Here is a 19,984-nt window from a genome sequence, read left to right as displayed (position 1 = left end):
GCGCCTTAAGTTGAAAGAAATGGAAGCATGCAATTATTGACCCTTTTCTTACTTAAAACATTATATAAACAGTTAAAGGAATACGAATAGATATCTACATTCAGGAAATTAAGAAAATGGAGTTCCAACAGCTGACGTGTGGCTTTAAGACACGGAAATCGCCTTCGACTGTCGCTGCAATTTACACCACAGAATTCAATTTAGTCTACAAGACAACTGAAACGAGTAATATAAAGTTTTGCTAAAGATGAGATCAAATGTGAAACTAAACGAGGTTTGATCATTCTTATGAGATCATTCAAGGCTTTTTAAACAGTCCTTCCAAACATGAAGCCCTATGTGGGACTCATCATTCGTATATGAGATAATTCCAGGTTTGTTCCAGCGATTTTCTTCGCCACACACACAAATAAAAAAAACGTTTTTCCTGCGCCTCGCTCCAGACGACCAACTAGTCAAGTTTCGAAATTCTCAATCAAAAAGAGCTCTATTTTTCAGTGTTGACCTGTTACATCTGATATACATACGATTTCATGCTTTTGTTTACAAATGATAACATGGAAATAGCAATCGTCGAAATGGCTTTAACTGGCTGTAAAATAGAGTAAGCCGTCGGTGGACCTATTAAAGAAAACACTTTGCTTTGAAATGGACTTTATGGCTTTCTGAAACTGAAACGAAAAATACAGTGACAGAATTGGTAAGTTATAAATGTTCATGAATTGATTTGGATATTTCCATCCAGACCTTAACAGGATCTTAAACGGTGCAAGTAGAGTCATCTCGAGGAAAAAAAAATGTCCCATTATTGATAATAACATCGTGAACTGTGCGAGTAATATTCCTAACCCAGAATGTGTCAACCAAGTTCAAGCGTGTTTGTTCTAGGTGGCCCTCAAGTTATCAATGTGATACAGATGGTAAAGCACCACCATGCTATTATATCAGTTTACAATAGTGTTAGCTTTAGTCGCGTCCCCTAGAAATTTACTGGATCTGCCCCATGTACATGAAATGGATACATCTGCCCACATGTACATGGGATGTACAGGGGATGGATCTGTCCTCGTACATGGGATGGATCTACCCACATGTACATAGAGCAGATCTGTCCCCATGAATATATGATGCATCTGTCCTTGTGTACATGGACCGGACCTTGAGCACATTCGGCCGAAGCCTCACCCATCGTTCCTCAGTGTGTGAGACCAGTGATGCCAAGACACACTTTTCTGTGCCACTTGGGTCATCATAAACCCGAAGGAGACCCGCCTCCTTGTGTCATCACATCGCCCACAGTATAGCTGGTTACCCTGATCTGAGAGTAGTACTATAACTAGATGGCAGAGTGCAATCGTAATTACGGTTGGGTAAGGGGAAAGATGTGTCAGTCGAACTATTGGGAAGTTAAGGAATGTTAGATATTGCGTTCATCATGAGCTGCGGAACTAACTGGGACAAATCGTGATACTGCGATTCGATTTTAAGATTCCGATTTTATCTGTTTTGTTTCCTTGTGCAAAAATGTTGTTTCTAATTCATGAGGGTCTGCACGACCAGACACGTGGCCGACTAAGGGACTCATGTCTACCTAATGGAGATGTGGCTCTCATCCAAGCTGTTGGTTGTCTGTTGTTATTCGTATCTGCTGGACATTTGGGGTGATGATGGCTGGATCAGTGGGAGGAGTGGTCCTCGATCCTGTCAACAGTCATCTGTTCCATGCGAGTCCCCTCTAGTGTGAGAGGAGGAGGTGATCCTGTCAACAGTCCTCTGTTCCATACCAGTCGCCAGTAGTGATCCTGGCCAGGATGTGGTCACTGGGAGTACGAGAGGTGACAGGCCGGACGTGGACGATGGTCAGGGGTGACATGATGCTTGGCAGAGAGAGAGTCAATGTATAGGGAGGGAGTTCCTCTTTAAGACCTCGCTGGGCTACCATCTGTCCACACCAAGGATTTTGCTGTTATTTTTCTTTCTCTTCCATGAAGGGCTTGGAAAAATTAGGACTATGAAACCCGCCCAACGACCAGCATCAGTAACGGTGAGGGAGGGAGCTATAGAATTTACATTTCTTATTGAAGGTTGAGAACGATAATCGTTTCAAAGATTTTTACCAAACTTTTCCTTAACTGGAGAATGGCGAGATAGTGAAGAACACAACGTCATCTCCAAGTCAATTTCTAGTGTCATAAGATCATGAGTTAACTCGGGAATTAAAGTTACTCAATAGATAACTTTGTTTTTCCGGGAATGAAGCAGCCACTCCCTGCAGACACCAGCCACCAGACTTCCAGCAGATGTTGGCCATTCTGACGCACCCAAGTGTCTGGCCTGGGCAGGCTGAGGGCCTAACCCATAACCCCATAGGGCTTTTTCCAGAACATCCTAAGGACCGCCCCAGGACACCATAAGGCCTGCTCCAGGTCATTACAGGGCTCGTTCGAGGACACCAGAGGGCTTGCTCCAGGACACACGGCTGGGCTTGGGGGTGAAGCTCGAGTCCAACTCCCTATGTCAAAGCAAATATTCCTTTTAGTGTCATGATGGTCATGACGTCACCCGTGTGTGGTGGTGCTGCCTCCTCTCCACCCACCAGCCGTGGACGAAGCTTCGTTATGAGCAATACACTGATGTAGGGCGAGGAGCGCCCTACCAATGTGGTCCAGCCCCAAAACCTGTCCCGCGTAGCAGAGGTTGCCGGTTTAAAGACGCAGGGTCGACACTACCTCGTAAACCGCATTCATATGTTAAAGGGTTGCCCAGACCCGGGATCGAACCAGGGACCTTTAGATCTTCAGTCTAACGCTCTCCCAACTGAGCTATCTAGGCATGGTTCATATAGGTTTTGTATTTTGAGATATCTGTCTCACAACCTTTTTGTCTCGCTTTCTCCATTCTGCCACATTTTCACAATTCACTTACACAATAATTCTCTCTCTCTCTCTCTCTCTCTCTCTCTCTCTCTCTCTCTCTCTCTCTCTCTCTCTCTCTCTCTCTCTCTCTCTCTCTCTCTCTCTCTCTCGTCAAGAGTTTTCTAATTAGGTCCAAGAACAGTTACCGTCTTGAGCACGACAGGATAACCCGTGACCCCGAGCACGACGGTACAGCCCTTGAGTTCGACGGTACAATCTTTCATCACGACGGTACAAATTATGAGAACGATAATACAACCGTTGAGCACGTCGGTACGACCCTTGAACACAAGTATGCGACCTTTGAGCACGAAGGTACGACCCTGAAGCACGACGGTACGTCTCTTGAGGACGGTACAGTCCTTGAGCACGACGGTGCGAGCCTTGGATGAGAAGGCCTGGGCTTTGATCTGCCTCAAAGGTCAGGTCAAAGGTCATGTCATCATTCGTACCTTTGTGGTCAACGAGTCAAGTTGTAGCCCCTGGTTCCAGAAATCAGAATATCAAAAATAAGAATTGATGTTAAGATAACAATAAAGAAAAAGGACAAAAGTGATTTTTTTTAAATGTCACTTTGTTATTGTCATTAAATAAGTTAAACTAATGTGTGTGGTTATTGATATACACAAGGTTGTTGTGACAACCCTACAACTCTCAGACTAGTCTGATACGTAACTCAGATTCATTGGAATGAAGAAGTTCATCTTATTTTACACAACACACACACCCACCTACCTAAGAGCTCACTACAACACTGTTACACACGGGCCACCATGTGCCAGTAATGGCACCCCGAGCACACACACACACACACACACACACACACAAACACACACACACACACACACACACACACACACACACACACAATCTGAGCAAGTAATGGTACACCTGAGAACATTGTTAGCTGTCATTGACAAGAGCCCGTGCTAAGCTTAGTCTTGTTGAGTCTTTACACACACACACACACACACACACACACACACACACACACACACTATATGTGGACCGCGAAAAAGATTTTGGGAAGAAATATTGACTCCCAGCTAGTGAGAATTTCAACATTCTTGTCTGAAATCAATAGATATGAAAGATACGTTACAATGAAGAACTTACCGTGCAATGCCCAGGAGAAGACACGCAGATTTTATGTATCGAATTTAATATGAGAAACTCCGGACGATCTACTTCAACTCCGGGGTCAACGCGAGACTAAACTGTGATTCTGATTCTGAAAGAAACTTATCGACCGTCCATCAATGTTCGCACTGTCTACTGCTTATCAGTGTTTCCAATGTCTACTGTCCGTCACTAATGGCACTGTCTACTGTCCGTCACTGTTGGCACTGTCTATTTTCCGTTACTGTTGGCACTGTCTATTGTCCGTCACTGTTGGCACTGTCTACTGTCTAGCACAGTTGGCACTGTCTACTGTCCACCACTGTTGGCACTGTCTAATGTCCGTAACTATTGGCGCTACAGTTCGTCACTGTTAGCACTGTCTACTGTCCATCACTGTTGGCACTGTCTACTCGTTTGAAGCACAGCTTCAACTAATCAGCAGTATTTGCGTGCCTGAGACCAACACAAACAAGCAACTTTGAAAGGTTTCCCTGGGACAAGTCAAGGGTATGCAACACTGTTCCCGCCAATTCTTTGTCATCGTCCCCATGGGGATGACTGTCCACAGCCTCGAATCTCTCCACTAGCGCATCGTAATGTAACCCGTAAGTAACCCGTAAGTTTATCTTAATGTAACCCCAAAGGTATCTTAATGCAAGCTGTAGGGTATCTTAATGTAACCCGTAGGATATCTTTTTAAGAATGATTTTCTATTGCTTACTATCTGTATATGGGATGGACATTCTTGGCGTAAGATAGGAAGGATGCTTATAGTGTTGTCGCTACAACATGTAAGTAGTTGCCTTTGTTCGAGGTTGACATTTATGTGAACGCTAGTTCCTGAGGTCGAGTGATGACAGACCACTACTCCTGCTAGCACTCTGCTATGCAAGCTGGTGATACGTTGGTCAAGTGGTTTGAGACTACACGTTACTAAGAAACTCTTTGTTCCGTGAAGAGACACGGTAATACATCTTAAAACATTCTGCAAAGTTATGAAAAAAAAACAGCAGAGCTGAGTAATTACTTCTAGTTTAAAACACTGTGAAGAAAACTTTACTTCAAATGATCTATATGATATTTGGAAAGAGAACAGCTAAACTTTCTGCTTTGGGCGGCGTTAACTTTTGTTGACAGCATTAGGGTCATCATCGGTCCTGGCTCTGGCTTACTTGCGTAGTGGCTACAGTGCCATCATTGTTGCTGAAAGGTGATCGCACTGCTGTGATCGTACCGCCCTGATAGCACCGTCGTGATCGTAACGTCGTGATCGTACCGTCGTGATCGTACCGCCGTGATCGCACCGCCGTGATAGTACCGTCGTGATCGTACTGTCCTGAGAGTACCGTCGTGATCTCACCGACGCCTTCAAGGGATTAATGAGAAACGTAGTCTAGTTGAGCGGACTGAACATCCTTCCCTCAACGCGGTATCAAAGAGCAAAATAGCTGATGATAATCGTAAGTTAGTCACATCTCAGAACAGAGTTTTGGAGGTGCGAGGTCTACCAGTTCTGAGGAATGAGGGGCTGGAGAACAAGGCTCCGGGGATGTGAAATGTGAAATATCTGTATGTCGGGAGAGCTTTGAGGGAACAGATGGTGAGCCTTGAAGGAGTGTTGGGAAGGAGGTAGGAGACTGGGGGGGGGGGGGGGGTATGGGGAGAGAGTCATCGGGTGAGGTGGCGCCGCACATGTAACGATGTTGCAAATGACGTTACACTCAACACTGATACACTGAGGGACAGTCACACCTACAGGGGGTGGGGGGGACACATCGTCTTTCTAAGTTAAGTGTGAAACGCATTGACGGCAGACTTAGATATGCAAGACAATAACTTTCAAAACCATTGGTCCTGCTTGAGCTGAGTACCCATACATATATATATATATATATATATATATATATATATATATATATATATATATATATATATATATATATATATATATATATATATAGATAGATAGATAGATAGATAGATAGATAGATAGATATATAAGATTCATTACTAACGAAAGTTTTGGAACGGTGTGGACGTAGGGAAGATACTGAGTCCGACATGTTAACCAGGTGTAAGTTAGTGGAGTTAAAAGAAATGGAAATGAAGGGCGTTGAGCGAGGTGAAAGGACAGAAAGAGGAAGTAGGTTAGAGAGGCGCGTCAACACTGGTGGTGTCAGCTTGAAGCTGTACAAGGACCGGCACTCCTGGGTACGGTCAATCTGCACGATCCACACCGCTAGACCGTGAGGGAGGGAGTGAGGTGTTGACACACTAGTGACTCCACCTGGCCTCCGTCCTACCCTGGTCTGGCTACACAAACATTCTGCTGTGTTCAAAAGGAATGGAAGGGGGCGCCCGGGATTGAACCAGGGACCTCTCGATCTGCAGTCGAATGCTCTACCACTGAGCTACACCCCCGCCATCATTGTCCCTATATGAACGAACCTTAACGCACAGGAACGGGTTCATGGACCATAACTGTTGATAAAAGAATGACTGCCCAGACCCGGGATCGAACCAGGGACCTTTAGATCTTCAGTCTAACGCTCTCCCAACTGAGCTATCTAGGCGTATGTTATAACTTATTTTCATTGAATCTCTCTCTCTCTCTCTCTCTCTCTCTCTCTCTCTCTCTCTCTCTCTCTCTCTCTCTCTCTCTCTCTCTCTCTCTCTCTCTCTCTCTCTCTCTCTCTCTCTCTCTCTCTCTCGTTACCCTATGGCCTCTTTTTAAGGAAATGCGTTGGTGTTACCGGGACATTTTTCAGAGGCTCCATTTCTGGGCTGTGCCGCTGGAGGTAACGCTGCCTTGGGCTGCAGGTGTTTTTTATAAAGGTATTGGGTAACACCAGGACTCATATAAATCGGTCCTGTGGTGATTATATATATATATATATATATATATATATATATATATATATATATATATATATATATATATATATATACATATATATATATATAGGAACAGAGGGGGCCAGGGGAGGATATTCCAAAAAAGGCCCAGTCCTCTGTTCTTAACGCTACCTCGCTAACGCGGGAAATGGCAAATAGTTTAAAAGAAAAAGAAAGATATATATATATATATATATATATATATATATATATATATATATATATATATATATATATATATATATATATATATATATATTTTCTTTCTTTCGTACTATTCGCCATTTCCCGCATCAGCGAGGTAGCGTTAAGAACAGAGGACTGGGCCTTTGAGGGAATATCCTCACCTGGCCCCCTTCTCTGTTCCTTCTTTTGGAAAATTAAAAAAAAAACAAGAGGGGAGGATTTCCAGCCCCCCACTCCATTCCCCTTTTAGTCGCCTTCTACGACACGCAGGGAATACGTGGGAAGTATTCTTTCTCCCCTGGCCCCAGGGATAATATATATATATATATAGGGGAGAAAGAATACTTCCCACGTATTCCCTGCGTGTCGTAGAAGGCGACTAAAAGGGGAGGGAGCGGGGGGCTGGAAATCCTCCCCTCTCGTTTTTTTTTTTTTCCAAAAGAAGGAACAGAGAAGGGGGCCAGGTGAGGATATTCCCTCAAAGGCCCAGTCCTCTGTTCTTAATGCTACCTCGCTAACGCGGGAAATGGCGAATAGTTAAAAAAAAAAAAAAAAAATATATATATATATATATATATATATATATATATATATATATATATATATATATATATATATATATATATATATATATCAGCAGTAGGTGTTGAGATTATGCCGCAAATGAAAACTTAACGTTGAGCGAGGCTGTATCATCGTCATTCGTGGATGACACACAATACATTCTCGTCAAAGAAATTCCTACGTCTCACTTCTCACTCGATCTTTCGAGGACCGCGGTAGAAAGGAGTCATGACATTTCCTGTTACATTAAAAAATTCTTTTATCTTGCCATGTATACCAACAGGTATGTTTGTTTCTTGTTATACATCGCATATTTGTTGCATATGTAATATGAGATCCCATTCAGATCAACCAATTAATCAGTCACTGTATGAACTGTGCAGGGAGGAACAGGTCACAGTGTGAGAGGGGCTCGAGAATCAAATTCAAGCCCAACTTATCCCTACAGCAGGAGGTGGTCAGGATGGTGAGGGGCAAACTGTAATGATTTGGGGTAAAATTGCGTGTAAACACACGGGCAATAAGGTGTTCACATAGACGAGTATGATGTATATTTGACATCAACTGGAATATACTGAATCAGTCTGGTCTTCTCACCAGAGAGGCGACATAAAACTGTTGATAAAGATCCAAGGGATGCAAGCAAAAAGGAGTATCATATCTTGTGGTTGGAATGAATTACGAAGAGAGAAGGAACACCCTTGATCTGTCTGCAGTGAGGGTCGTGAGATAAACACACAACAGAAATCATATGAAACGCCGGAATAAGAAGACGCAAGATAACGAGGAAGACAGGAAGCAGTTATTTAGCAAAAGAATAATGTAAGTGTGGAAAAAAGTTAAAGAAAGATGGAGACAATATATGTGACGCTGCATTTTCACAATTAAGTAAATGTATGAAGCACAAAAAATTGTATAGTCTGTATCGCACATCAGAAAGATTAATAGATGGGGTCCTGGGTAAATAGGGTAAATATATCTAAAGCTCCCTTACAGTGAGTGAAAAAAAAATCAATCACACACACACACGTGTGTGTGTGTGTGTGTGTGTGTGTGTGTGTGTGTGTGTGTGTGTGTGTGTATCCTTATTCGACAGAGTTGAGTTGAAAGCTGTCCGACTTATATAAACTCTTCCTGGATAAGTTTTGAACTTGACCCACTTGCCCTACGCTGCAATGTTGGTTCACTTTCCCTCCTCTATAGGCTTTGCTCTGGGTTATGCTCCTGAGAGTTGGCTGCTTGTGTGCCCCCACCACTAGATAGAACACGCACTACTCAGCAAGGTGCTGCGTCACATGATTAATGTGTGGCCGTGTTGGCAACTCAAGGATGGGCCGTTTTGATAACTGTGTCTTTCCCTACACCTGGAAGCTTTGGAACTCATTACCTTTTCAAGTCTGTCCCAATAACTATGACCTGGCACATTATAAAAGACAGGGTTTTTCACTCCTTCAAAAATTCACAAATACTTTCCCTTGTCTTTTTTTTCCCCTGTAATTACTCTCCTTATATTTCAATTTAGGCCCGGCCTTGATGTGGACTTTCGTCTGTGACTGGAGACTACAACGTCAATATATATATATATATATATATATATATATATATATATATATATATATATATATATATATATATATATATATATATATATATATAGATATATATATATATATTTTTTTTTTTTTTTTTTTTTTTTTTTTTTTTTTATACTTTGTCGCTGTCTCCCGCGTTTGCGAGGTAGCGCAAGGAAACAGACGAAAGAAATGGCCCCCCCCCCCATACACATGTACATACACACGTCCACACACGCAAATATACATACCTACACAGCTTTCCATGGTTTACCCCAGACGCTTCACATGCCTTGCTTCAATCCACTGACAGCACGTCAACCCCTGTATACCACATGACTCCAATTCACTCTATTTCTTGCCCTCCTTTCACCCTCCTGCATGTTCAGGCCCCGATCACACAAAATCTTTTTCACTCCATCTTTCCACCTCCAATTTGGTCTCCCTCTTCTCCTCGTTCCCTCCACCTCCGACACATATATCCTCTTGGTCAATCTCTCCTCACTCATTCTCTCCATGTGCCCAAACCATTTCAAAACACCCTCTTCTGCTCTCTCAACCACGCTCTTTTTATTTCCACACCTCTCTCTTACCCTTACGTTACTTACTCGATCAAACCACCTCACACCACACATATATATATATATATGAATATATACATATAATCGTTGGCATGATTGAGATGTGAAAGTTCACCACAAACGCAGAAAATCAATTCCATAACAGAGCGTGACCTCTGGAGGCGAGACCTTAGATGGCTGCCTTCACCTGCACCTCACCACTGACACACCTCCAACACCACTGACACACCTCCACCACTGGTACTCTACCACAGGTTCCTGTGGCACGCCTCTACCACTGGCATTCCACCACTTGTCCCACTGACACAACTCCACCAATGGCTCCACCAATACACCATTACCATTGGTTCCACTGATAAGCCTTCAAAAGGCAGGGCTAGCTAGCGCGTAGCACACACCGCAGGAACATCTAGAATTATGATGAACAATTCATGTGAATAGAGAGTTGTAATGTTGTGTGTTTGTGAGCTGAGTGCCAGCAGTGCACGTCTGGGTGAGGCAGAGATATGACAGCTACCTGAGTTAAAGGAGTGAAACTAGACAGTCACTACATTGCTGGCTCACTGCACATCCGTCGCACACTCTCCCGATACCCAGGCGGGAAGTACCGGTGGAACTTCCCTGGTCCGAGACAGACAGACAGAGTTTATTTTGACAACATGTATAGACAGCGAACATATTTACATAATTAATAGTTTACCGAGAACTGAACACAAAGAATTTACGTACAAATACTTATATCCAATGTGGTCCTCATAACACATTCATCGTAACTGATGGTAGAGTGAAGAATAACACCGGAAACGTACAAAAATATAGTTGAGCTGGATACGAAAGTGGCACAAGTAAAACTTAGTCATGGGTAGATTAAGGTCATGATACAGAGCTGTGAGAATGTAGAGTGAAGGAGTTGTAACATGAAACAGGAATTGTTTCGTCATCCACTGCTGGGGGTCTGAGCCAACCTCTCCCTACAACCATGACACACTCAGCTGAAACTTCTCCCCCCTCCCCCACCACCACCGGTGATTTAATCTTCCATTCCCTTACCTACTTAAACTCTGGGGGTGTAGCTCAGTGGTAGAGCATTCGACTGCAGATCGAGAGGTCCCCGGTTCAATCCCGGGCGCCCCCTCTTTTTTTCTACTGTTTTCTGCTCAAGACCGACACCCCTTGCCTGTAGGACAGGAGGCAGCAGGTGGAGAAGGCTGGTATGACAAACACTGACAAAAGGAACATGTCCACCTCTACACTGCCACATTATCATGGGGTTCAGAGCGTTTAGGCTCAGCTGAGGGTATTTTGCTCAATTACAATCTGAGCGACTGATATAAGACTTACTTGTCTCCTCAGCCCACTGATGATAATTCAGAACAGCACCCATAAATGATCAGTGACCGAGTTGAATTACATATATTAGAAGAACAACCAGATGTCATGATGGGTGGATCTGGTGGTGTGTTCACCATCACACGGAACAGTTAATATCAACGAGAGAGAGAGAGAGAGAGAGAGAGAGAGAGAGAGAGAGAGAGAGAGAGAGAGAGAGAGAGAGAGAGAGAGAGAGAGAGAGAGAGAGAGAGAGAGAGAGAGAGAGAGAGAGAGAGAGAGAGAGAGAGAGAGAGAGAGAGAGAGAGAGAGAGAGAGAGGTTTACAAGAGGAAGCGCATCTGGTGCCTGCCATTCACCTGTACATCTGGCAGACAATAAGCTAAATCTGAGTATCTTCCTCGCTCAATTAGGGACTTACTGAAGATATGTGAGACGGTCAATCTTGCAGGTTCACAACCATACCTAGTGTCATGGGGTGAAACGTCGAAACACAAACATCAACAGAACCCTCGTCAAGGCTCCAGTTTGACATCAGAATCAGGAAAAAAAAAAAAAGATGTTCATAAAAACGTCATTTTCTTGGGCGTTCGGCTCTCTAAAGTGTGTGGTTGTGTCCATCGTACTTTTCCAATCTTCAACGATCATGTCCCACATTTGCTAAAGATCTTAGGGAATTTCGTCCAACTATCGTCAGTTGAACTTATCTCGCGTATCTAGTACGACCCTTGAGCACGATAATATGGCTCATCCCTTACGGGTCATCATATCCAAAAATCGTAGCCTCGTTTCAAGGGTCGCAATGTCGTTGCTCAAGGGTTACACTGTCCAGTTCCAGGGTCGTAATGTCGTACTTAAGGATCGCATTGTCGGACTCAAGAATCATCATCTCGTGCTCGAGAGTCGTACCTGTCTGCTTCAGCGTAATACCGTCGTAGCCAAGGGTCGTTTCCCCGAGGTTAAGGGTCGTGGTGAACAGGCCTAGATTTCTCTTGAGTATTTCCCAGTACAGACTGTCGTGTACTGGCGAAACGAGACAATACTCCACAGCCAGACTGACGGTACTGTACCATCTAGCAAGGCTGACGGTACTGCACCATCTAGTAAGGCCAACTGTACTGTACCATCAAGCTAGGGGTTGTACCGTTCACCGGGAGGTTGAGAGTACCCTTTAGTAAAGGCCCACAGACTTAGCTAGTGGTCATCGGGATGAGAACATACACTTCATTCTGTACTTCGATTCTGATTAAATACGTATTCATATCTTGCTTATTTACCAGATCTTGTGTCGTATGTTCTGACCATCACTGTAGCTTATATATATATATATATATATATATATATATATATATATATATATATATATATATATATATATATATATATATATATATATATATATATATATATATATATATATATATATATATATATATAATATATATAGATATATGTGTGTGTGTGTGTGTGTGTGTGTGTGTGTGTGTGTGTGTGTATAAACAAGATTTCTGTTTTAGAACCTTTTTACAAGACTTACAATCGTGGAGAAAGAAAAGAAAAAATTATATCCTCTGCAAACAATGACGTCATTCTCTTGTCAGATTTCACTACCGTGACCTTTCCGTCGGCTCCGTGACCCTGCCTACCCTCCCGCCTCTGACCCACTGTTCTTAGCAGAAGGAATACAATGCCCTCCTCTCCCGGGCAGTGGTCATGGCCACCTGTACCGCGCGTGTTCCACCACTTTCATTTCGCTAATGTACACACACGACCTTGGAGATCTTAAGAGACGATGAACAATGAAACATAAAAGATATCCTAGAAGTCTTGTCTCGCACTGATGTACACACATTAAGTTCTCCGTCTGTGCCCACCTATTGTCTCCCTCAATGCCGTCTATTCTGGCCTCACTCTCACGGTACAAATGGAGACCGACAGTCATACATTTACTGTCCAAGTGATAGAGGCATAACCCCCACCTTCCCACCTGTCATGATAGACCAACCAATAACTCCCAGCCCGCCAGACCTTCCCTTACTAGGGCCCTGTCTCCCGCAGTCCCTCCTCCAACATCACTTACGTTTACAAATGATTCAAAAGTACATGACCGGCTCACAGTGCCCCGTTATACTGTATGAGCGGCAAATACCTCCAACCATGTATAGCATACAGTACCCCCTACCATGTCCAGCATACAGTACTCCCTACCATGTCCAGCATACAGTACCCCTACCATGTAACTAACGTACTGTATATATATATATATATATATATATATATATATATATATATATATATATATATATATATTTCCTCATGTCTAACAAACAGTTGGTCCTGCAACGTCGAGCTATCACTGGACTAGTGCCTATTGTTCATGGCTGCGACTCTGTGGTCTCTCTAGCAATGAGAGAGAGAGAGAGAGAGAGAGAGAGAGAGAGAGAGAGAGAGAGAGAGAGAGAGAGAGAGAGAGAGAGAGAGAGAGAGAGAGAGATTACAATGGAATGAAAAATTACACTCAGGTTACTATACCTTTCTTGTGCGCCTAGATAGCTCAGTTGGGAGAGCGTTAGACTGAAGATCTAAAGGTCCCTGGTTCGATCCCGGGTCTGGGCAAATGCTCTTTTACTCATTATTGCCATGGGTGGTCATGAACCAGTCTGTGTACCCCAACTCCCATCACAAATCCACGTGAGGTGGGATGTAACAGAGCGAGGGGTCCCCAGTCCTCTCCCAAGCAGGCGCCACCTGCTTCCTTCTAAGTTATCCCAGTTAAAGCTCACCAATGTTTCATTACATCATTACATTCATTACATCATTATATTTTGCTACGTGGACTATCACTGATCCACCAAAGGTCATGGAAGGGGTAGTTTGAAACTTCTCAACACAACACATCATATGGTGTATGCTCATACAGTGGGTACTGTTAATATGACTGTTTTCACGATGGTCCTCTAGTGACACTATGGTCCGCTAGAGACCATGCCATCGAGTATGTATGGTCCGTTGATTACATAGCTCTAAACATGTTCCACTAATGACCTTACTCTATGGTCAGTTGATCTTATATGTATGGTCCTTTAGCGACCTTGCACTATGGTCAGCTGACCTTACTCTTAACATGACCTACAACGTTTCAGTTTCGTGTTCCAACTGTGGTCTTTAAAGTTCGTTATGCTACAATCTACATGAACCTTTAATGCATTTGTTACTAGCTATTGCATTCATAGATTTGCTGTTAACTATTATTCTACGGTACTTTTCTTACTGATAATTGTATTCATGCAAAACCCAATCACAATGCACAAGGCTGCATCCTATATTCTAACTACGCTCACTACCTGGTCCGGTATAAACCCATAAGCACTACCCTTGCGACTGATGGCATGTCTTCACACTCGACCCTTGTGAAGGTCAGGTCAAAGACCAGGCCATCATACCTAAGGGTTGCACCGTCGTGCTCAAAGGTCGTACCGTCGTGCAAAAAAGGTCGTAATCTCGTGCTCAAGAAGTTAAGATTCTAACTGCCGTCTACTAACTACCTGACTCGTCTACCCAATGGGCTACGCAACGATGCCATATCACTCTTACCTTCTTCGGCCGCGGCATTGTTGCTCTCTGCAGGTCTTCTAATTCCTGTTTCTGAAACAGTTGTCAAAAGGTAATTTTGTTGCCACACAAGAGCACGAAATTATTGTTAACCGTGTGTGTGTGTGTGTGTGTGTGTGTGTGTGTGTGTGTGTGTGTGTGTGTGTGTTAGTTGAGTATCTTAACAATATGTGGAGGAAGTTTTTAGCATATGGGGTCCCATCTGTTGAACTTTTTTATACAGCTTTTAAACTTGAGTATTCTACGCCACTGGTGTACATGAGTAACTGGGCATCGCATGAGAATAACTGTAACTTAAATTTCGTTTCCTGTGTTCATGACATAATATCAGTGATTCATGAAGTATTGTTTACAGAATGACTTTTAAAGCTTAGTGCAATGTGCAAATTATATTCTACATTAGTTTAGCTCGGTCGTGTCAGTCATCACAAGTGGTGGAACCAGAGAGATGCCTTGAATGAGCCGGGATCCTCGCCTCTCCCTGGCCGCCTGCGTCCACCACAGTGACAATTTTGTCCGTTCCGTCTGACTGGACGCTACCAATGAAGTCACACAAGATCAAAATACTGCTCCTACAGAAGGAGAGGTCACACCCTCGGTGAGGCTGGCAGCTGTAACTGACCTTAGACAGGGTTACTAAGTCCACCTCTGCCGGTTGGTAGATTTTGAAAACTTTTTTTCTAACGTAGAAGGACATTGAATAAGTTCTTAAAACTTTGTGTTATACATAGAAAAATGAATTGGTAGGACGTTTGTTTTCTACGTTCGATCAGTATCACTGGAATGTTGATTAACACTATACATGATTCCATATGTGATAATGAGAAAATCTGATCTTACAGAAGCAGGAACCTCCGACTAGCACGCAATAGATTTTGCATTTAAACCTCCTCTATTAAGTTCCAATATTTCGAAGCATTATTTCTTTAGAAGAACAGAGAAAGATCACCAAGCTTCACATAAAAGTTCTCCAATTCATTACTTTAGGAATATTACAAAAAAAACCTACGAAATCAACATAAGAGCGGCACATCCCAGTTCACTTCATAACAAAGACATAAATGAATAAGTAAATGAGCATTAGAATTACGAATTCATTCATATTTTATTGATAGTCAAAGTATATCTTGTAAGCACACAAACGGAAGAAACGGTTGAATTTGAATTTCATAACGAAAAGACGGGGAGAGCGTAGCGGGAGCCGGGCGGGAGGGACGCATCGCTTTATCACTTACTGAACAGATAAGAATATCTAGAGTCCATGTGTTCATGTGAGGCTCTCACTCACCCTCAGGAAACACCCATGTGGTATACAGCAATACTCAGGACATATTCATGAGTAATCAGGACACATTCCAGCATTTGTTTTGACACATGATAGAGTTAATGATGCTGGTCACGCATTTGGCTTCACTATGACAGCTGCCATGTTGAATGCCTTTTCAGAACGCAAATTCGATGCACTTATTCATATTCGACACAACTGTACTGTAAGATAAAACATATTTGTTATACACATTCAGCCATATCCCTTAAATATTCACAATGAAAGTATATTCAGGACTTAAAAATACACTTTATACTCACGACACACAGGGGCGACATCACTATACCTATGTCTAATGTGGTACACCATAACAATATTCACTGTAAATGTTTTTGATACATGGCCCCACACAGGACCCTTACGGTGATACACCGTCTTATCAGATGGAACTGAAATATTGCGCATCGCGACCAAACCTTAAATCAAACCAGAGACTTAAATTAAGAAATGTTAGTTAAGTCAAGCTTGAATTCACCTTAGGGTGTTGGATACTCAAAAACAACCACGATTACCATAAAGTCTGTTTATGATTTCAAATCTACATACTCTGAAATGTTGGTGTTGCACCATTGTCTTCCTCATACCCAAGTACTACATTATCCTTTATAGGAAGAAGAAACTTGTTCTTCATTATAGAGGAGTCAGGCCATAGGTGCTGTCAACTTTATGTAAACAAAAACTTATATTGTCATTGGTTAGGATGAAAACGTTTGAATGACTAAGAAATATCTCCGGCTTAAGCTTAGTTCCGTGGCTTGACTAATGAACGTTTATCCCTGAGCCTCAAATAAGAATGTCACAATCTTTTACAATGACCAAGACTTGAACCATCTCTCTGCTGGTGCTTGTGACGGTAAAAACTAGATTCAATTCAAATCTAGAATCATGTTATAGAATCTAGAGCCCAATCCCGGTTGATTTCTAAAGTTCGAATCTTATAAATATAGACGTTTCACACTTTCTCACGGAGGCATGCATATAAATCTATGGCTTAAAGAATCTTGTCTTGATGTATCATGAATCCTTACGTTTCAATGCACTCATAAGAATATGACTCAATTACATCATGATATAAAGCTATATTCATGTGAAAATCCATATAAATCTTTGGGACGTATACATTTATGCAGACCATAAGGTCATGAGCCAATAATAATAAACTGCGGCGTTCATGAGGACAACCATCTAAACCCGTGTTCAGTGAGACAATTATACATACTTTTGTATTCAAAGACACGATTATGTAAACTCGTGTAATCGTGAAAACAACCATATAATACTACTTGACAATACACCCAATCAAATAAACCCAAATGTTCTTTAAGAATACTATATAGACCCCTTGTGTTCATGCAGACCATCATATTAACCCAAACGTTCAAGCAGACATTATAAACCAATGTATTCATGTAGGCAACCATGTAAACAGAAACGTTCACGTAGACAGTCATGTGTTAATGGAGATAAACATAAACCTAAAAGTTAGAGGAAAAAAACATATAAACCCGAATGATCACCAGACAACCATTTAAAGCGGTCTGTTCATCACATAGTGCACATCCCGAGTGCTTCTCAAAATAGCCTCCCTGACGACCTTGTGTTTTCGTCGGTCACAAGACAACGATATTCGTAGGTCATGAGACGTGAGTCTGATGTTGACGAAGATGAATCCTTTGTTGAGTGTATGAGTGAACCATCTGAATAAAGACTAAGCAATTAAAGGTTGTTGTACTGATGGGTATTCTTGCGATCCTCGACTTCAGTTCGACAATCTTAGGATATTTCACGTTTTCTATAAAGGCGAAAATACCATCTGATTTATGTAAACAGGAAGTGTGTTTATGTCTCACACGTAGGGCAGAAAACGTAGTGTTTATGTTCACTTTTCTTTAAATGGTTAAGACTGTAAATAACTTTCCTATTTCAGAATTGGTTTGCTAAGGCTTGGGAGACGTCGTGACCTTGTTTCGTAACCGCCGAGTTCTTAGGTCTTCCTCTGAATCCAAAGGTCAAAAGTCGCTCCCTTTACTCTGCACAAAAAGTCTACGGAAATCAAAATTATACATTCACTTCCAGACAGACCTAAGAAACACATGCGCCAACGAATCAACTTTGTTTTTTTCTTGTCAGTTTCCTCATGAAATTAGCGTTTGTGTCGGTGATCATATCAAACTGCCTTCGTGCAGACATCCATGAAAACCTTGGATATATTAAAACCTTAAAAACTTTGGGCGACATCTAGTACCACAGTGATGTGGTTTATGATGATTTAAATCGTTTACTGTACCTGTTTTACTCTGTTTTACTCAGGGAAGGACGAAGAGGCAAAACACCAGGAAAGGGATGAGGAAGAGAGACTTGCCAAAACTGCGCAATTGAGGGACAAGTGATGATTAACTGTTAGTAAAACAGAAAAACCCAGGCAGGGTCGGGGATGGTGGCCGAAAGGGTCACTTGTGCGTGGTTATATGCATGGGTGTACGTAGTTGGACGGGCGTGTAAAGTAGGAGGCGTGGGTTTTACTGCAATCCGAGAAAGGTGTGTAGCCGTGGGCCACGATGACAGCTGCTGCTGAGGCAAAATTAGCTTTGAGCTGGCACCAGCGACCTCTATCTGCGAGGTTATATGCATACCATCCCGACGATCGACTCCTGCCACACTTCGAAATATGGTCTTTGTTTACAAAACAATATCTACATTTTAACGTTTTGTCATTTAAACTGATCTATTCAAATTATGTTTTACCAACAGGTTCTAAGATAAATGAAAATCTAGATCATGATTTTTTTGCGCCTTTACCAGGCCTGAGATTACGAAAAATATTTCACATCACTCTTAAAAGGTGTCGTAACTTCGAACATAAATATTCAGATCATGACAAGACAGTTCAAAGGAGGGAATGTCCTCCCTAATGGTGAGCTCTGTTATGACATAGTGTGGAAAAACGTTCCATCACTTGGCTGGAGACAAGCTAGGAGACATTTTGTTGTGCAGTGGTCAAAGAAAATTGTAAAACGTTTAGGGGATACTACTGAAATGTTCCTAGTTTGGGATTCTTGTAGAATATCACTCTATACAATTTCTTATGATACATGTTTTTTGCGTGTGTTTTAAGAGAAGATGTAAGAAATTAATGAATTAAAGATAACGCTTTTAATGGCAGAAATTACAGATTTTTATGGGAGAATTGTGAAGCGCAGTGTGGTGAAGTTGGCTGTGGCGAGGGGAGAGGAGCAGGGGGAGGGGGTAATGTTGTACGGAATCTGACGGTGATGCACCATTTTCTGGACCCAAAACAAACACTCGAATAATATAGTGAATAAAAATAGGGTAAACAACAGGTGTCGAGTCCTTCTCTGATTCCTAAAACGTACGTTCACTCTATTTACAAATATTAGAGCACACACACACACACACACACACACACACACACACACACACACACACACACACACACACACACACACACACACCTTTTCTATGATTTAAACTGTTATTTCTGAATGCCACAGAACGCTAACAAGAGACACACAAACACCTGAACTACAAGCCCTCCCCCCCGTCAAGGAACACAGGGCCATACACCAGACCGTGAACCCAGTTAACACACGTAATGTCCATCAGGAACAACCGTTTCTTCTTCACTTGGGTGATTTAGGGTGATTGTCAACAAGGCATCATTCTCCATGACTTCCCAGTAGAAGAGACAAACCCACTTTGCCTCCAGTATGTGTAAGAAGATTATCATCTGATTCAGGAGATAACGTATTCCCCCAAGCCTCCAACCTACCAGGTCTCTGTATCCAGTCGTTCAACACATGTGATAATAGCAAAAAAGCGTCTGGATCCCTACGGCCGTGCGGTCTCAGCCCAGATGGCCTTC

The 19,984-nt window shown here is 42.4% G+C and overlaps 1 protein-coding gene and 5 non-coding genes across 9 annotated transcripts in view; 2 read left to right on the top strand and 4 right to left on the bottom strand.

The window, feature by feature from the left end:
* Positions 1 to 19,984, bottom strand: part of LOC139752945 (calcineurin subunit B type 2) — a 103,938-nt gene that overhangs the window by 76,963 nt on the left and 6,991 nt on the right. For 2 of the 4 annotated variants that reach the window (XM_071669047.1, XM_071669050.1), the window contains exon 2: positions 14,757 to 14,807. The exons of the other annotated variants lie outside the window; for them this stretch is intronic. In XM_071669047.1, the coding sequence (XP_071525148.1) occupies positions 14,757 to 14,774 (18 nt within the window). In that variant the 5' untranslated portion in view covers positions 14,775 to 14,807. The remainder of the gene's footprint in view (positions 1 to 14,756; positions 14,808 to 19,984) is intronic. 4 annotated transcript variants of the gene reach the window in all.
* Positions 2,760 to 2,832, bottom strand: TRNAF-GAA (transfer RNA phenylalanine (anticodon GAA)). The gene has a single exon. It is a non-coding gene; the product is annotated as a tRNA-Phe (tRNA).
* TRNAC-GCA (transfer RNA cysteine (anticodon GCA)) lies at positions 6,387 to 6,458 on the bottom strand. Its single transcript has one exon. It is a non-coding gene; the product is annotated as a tRNA-Cys (tRNA).
* Positions 6,538 to 6,610, bottom strand: TRNAF-GAA (transfer RNA phenylalanine (anticodon GAA)). Its single transcript has one exon. It is a non-coding gene; the product is annotated as a tRNA-Phe (tRNA).
* On the top strand, positions 10,898 to 10,969 carry TRNAC-GCA (transfer RNA cysteine (anticodon GCA)). The gene has a single exon. It is a non-coding gene; the product is annotated as a tRNA-Cys (tRNA).
* TRNAF-GAA (transfer RNA phenylalanine (anticodon GAA)) lies at positions 13,706 to 13,778 on the top strand. The gene has a single exon. It is a non-coding gene; the product is annotated as a tRNA-Phe (tRNA).

The sequence above is a fragment of the Panulirus ornatus genome, chromosome 13, assembly GCF_036320965.1.
Source record: "Panulirus ornatus isolate Po-2019 chromosome 13, ASM3632096v1, whole genome shotgun sequence".
Taxonomy (NCBI): Eukaryota; Metazoa; Arthropoda; class Malacostraca; order Decapoda; family Palinuridae; genus Panulirus; species Panulirus ornatus.
The sequence above is the reverse complement of the archived record's forward strand: the minus strand, read 5'-3'. Positions and strand labels throughout refer to the sequence as shown.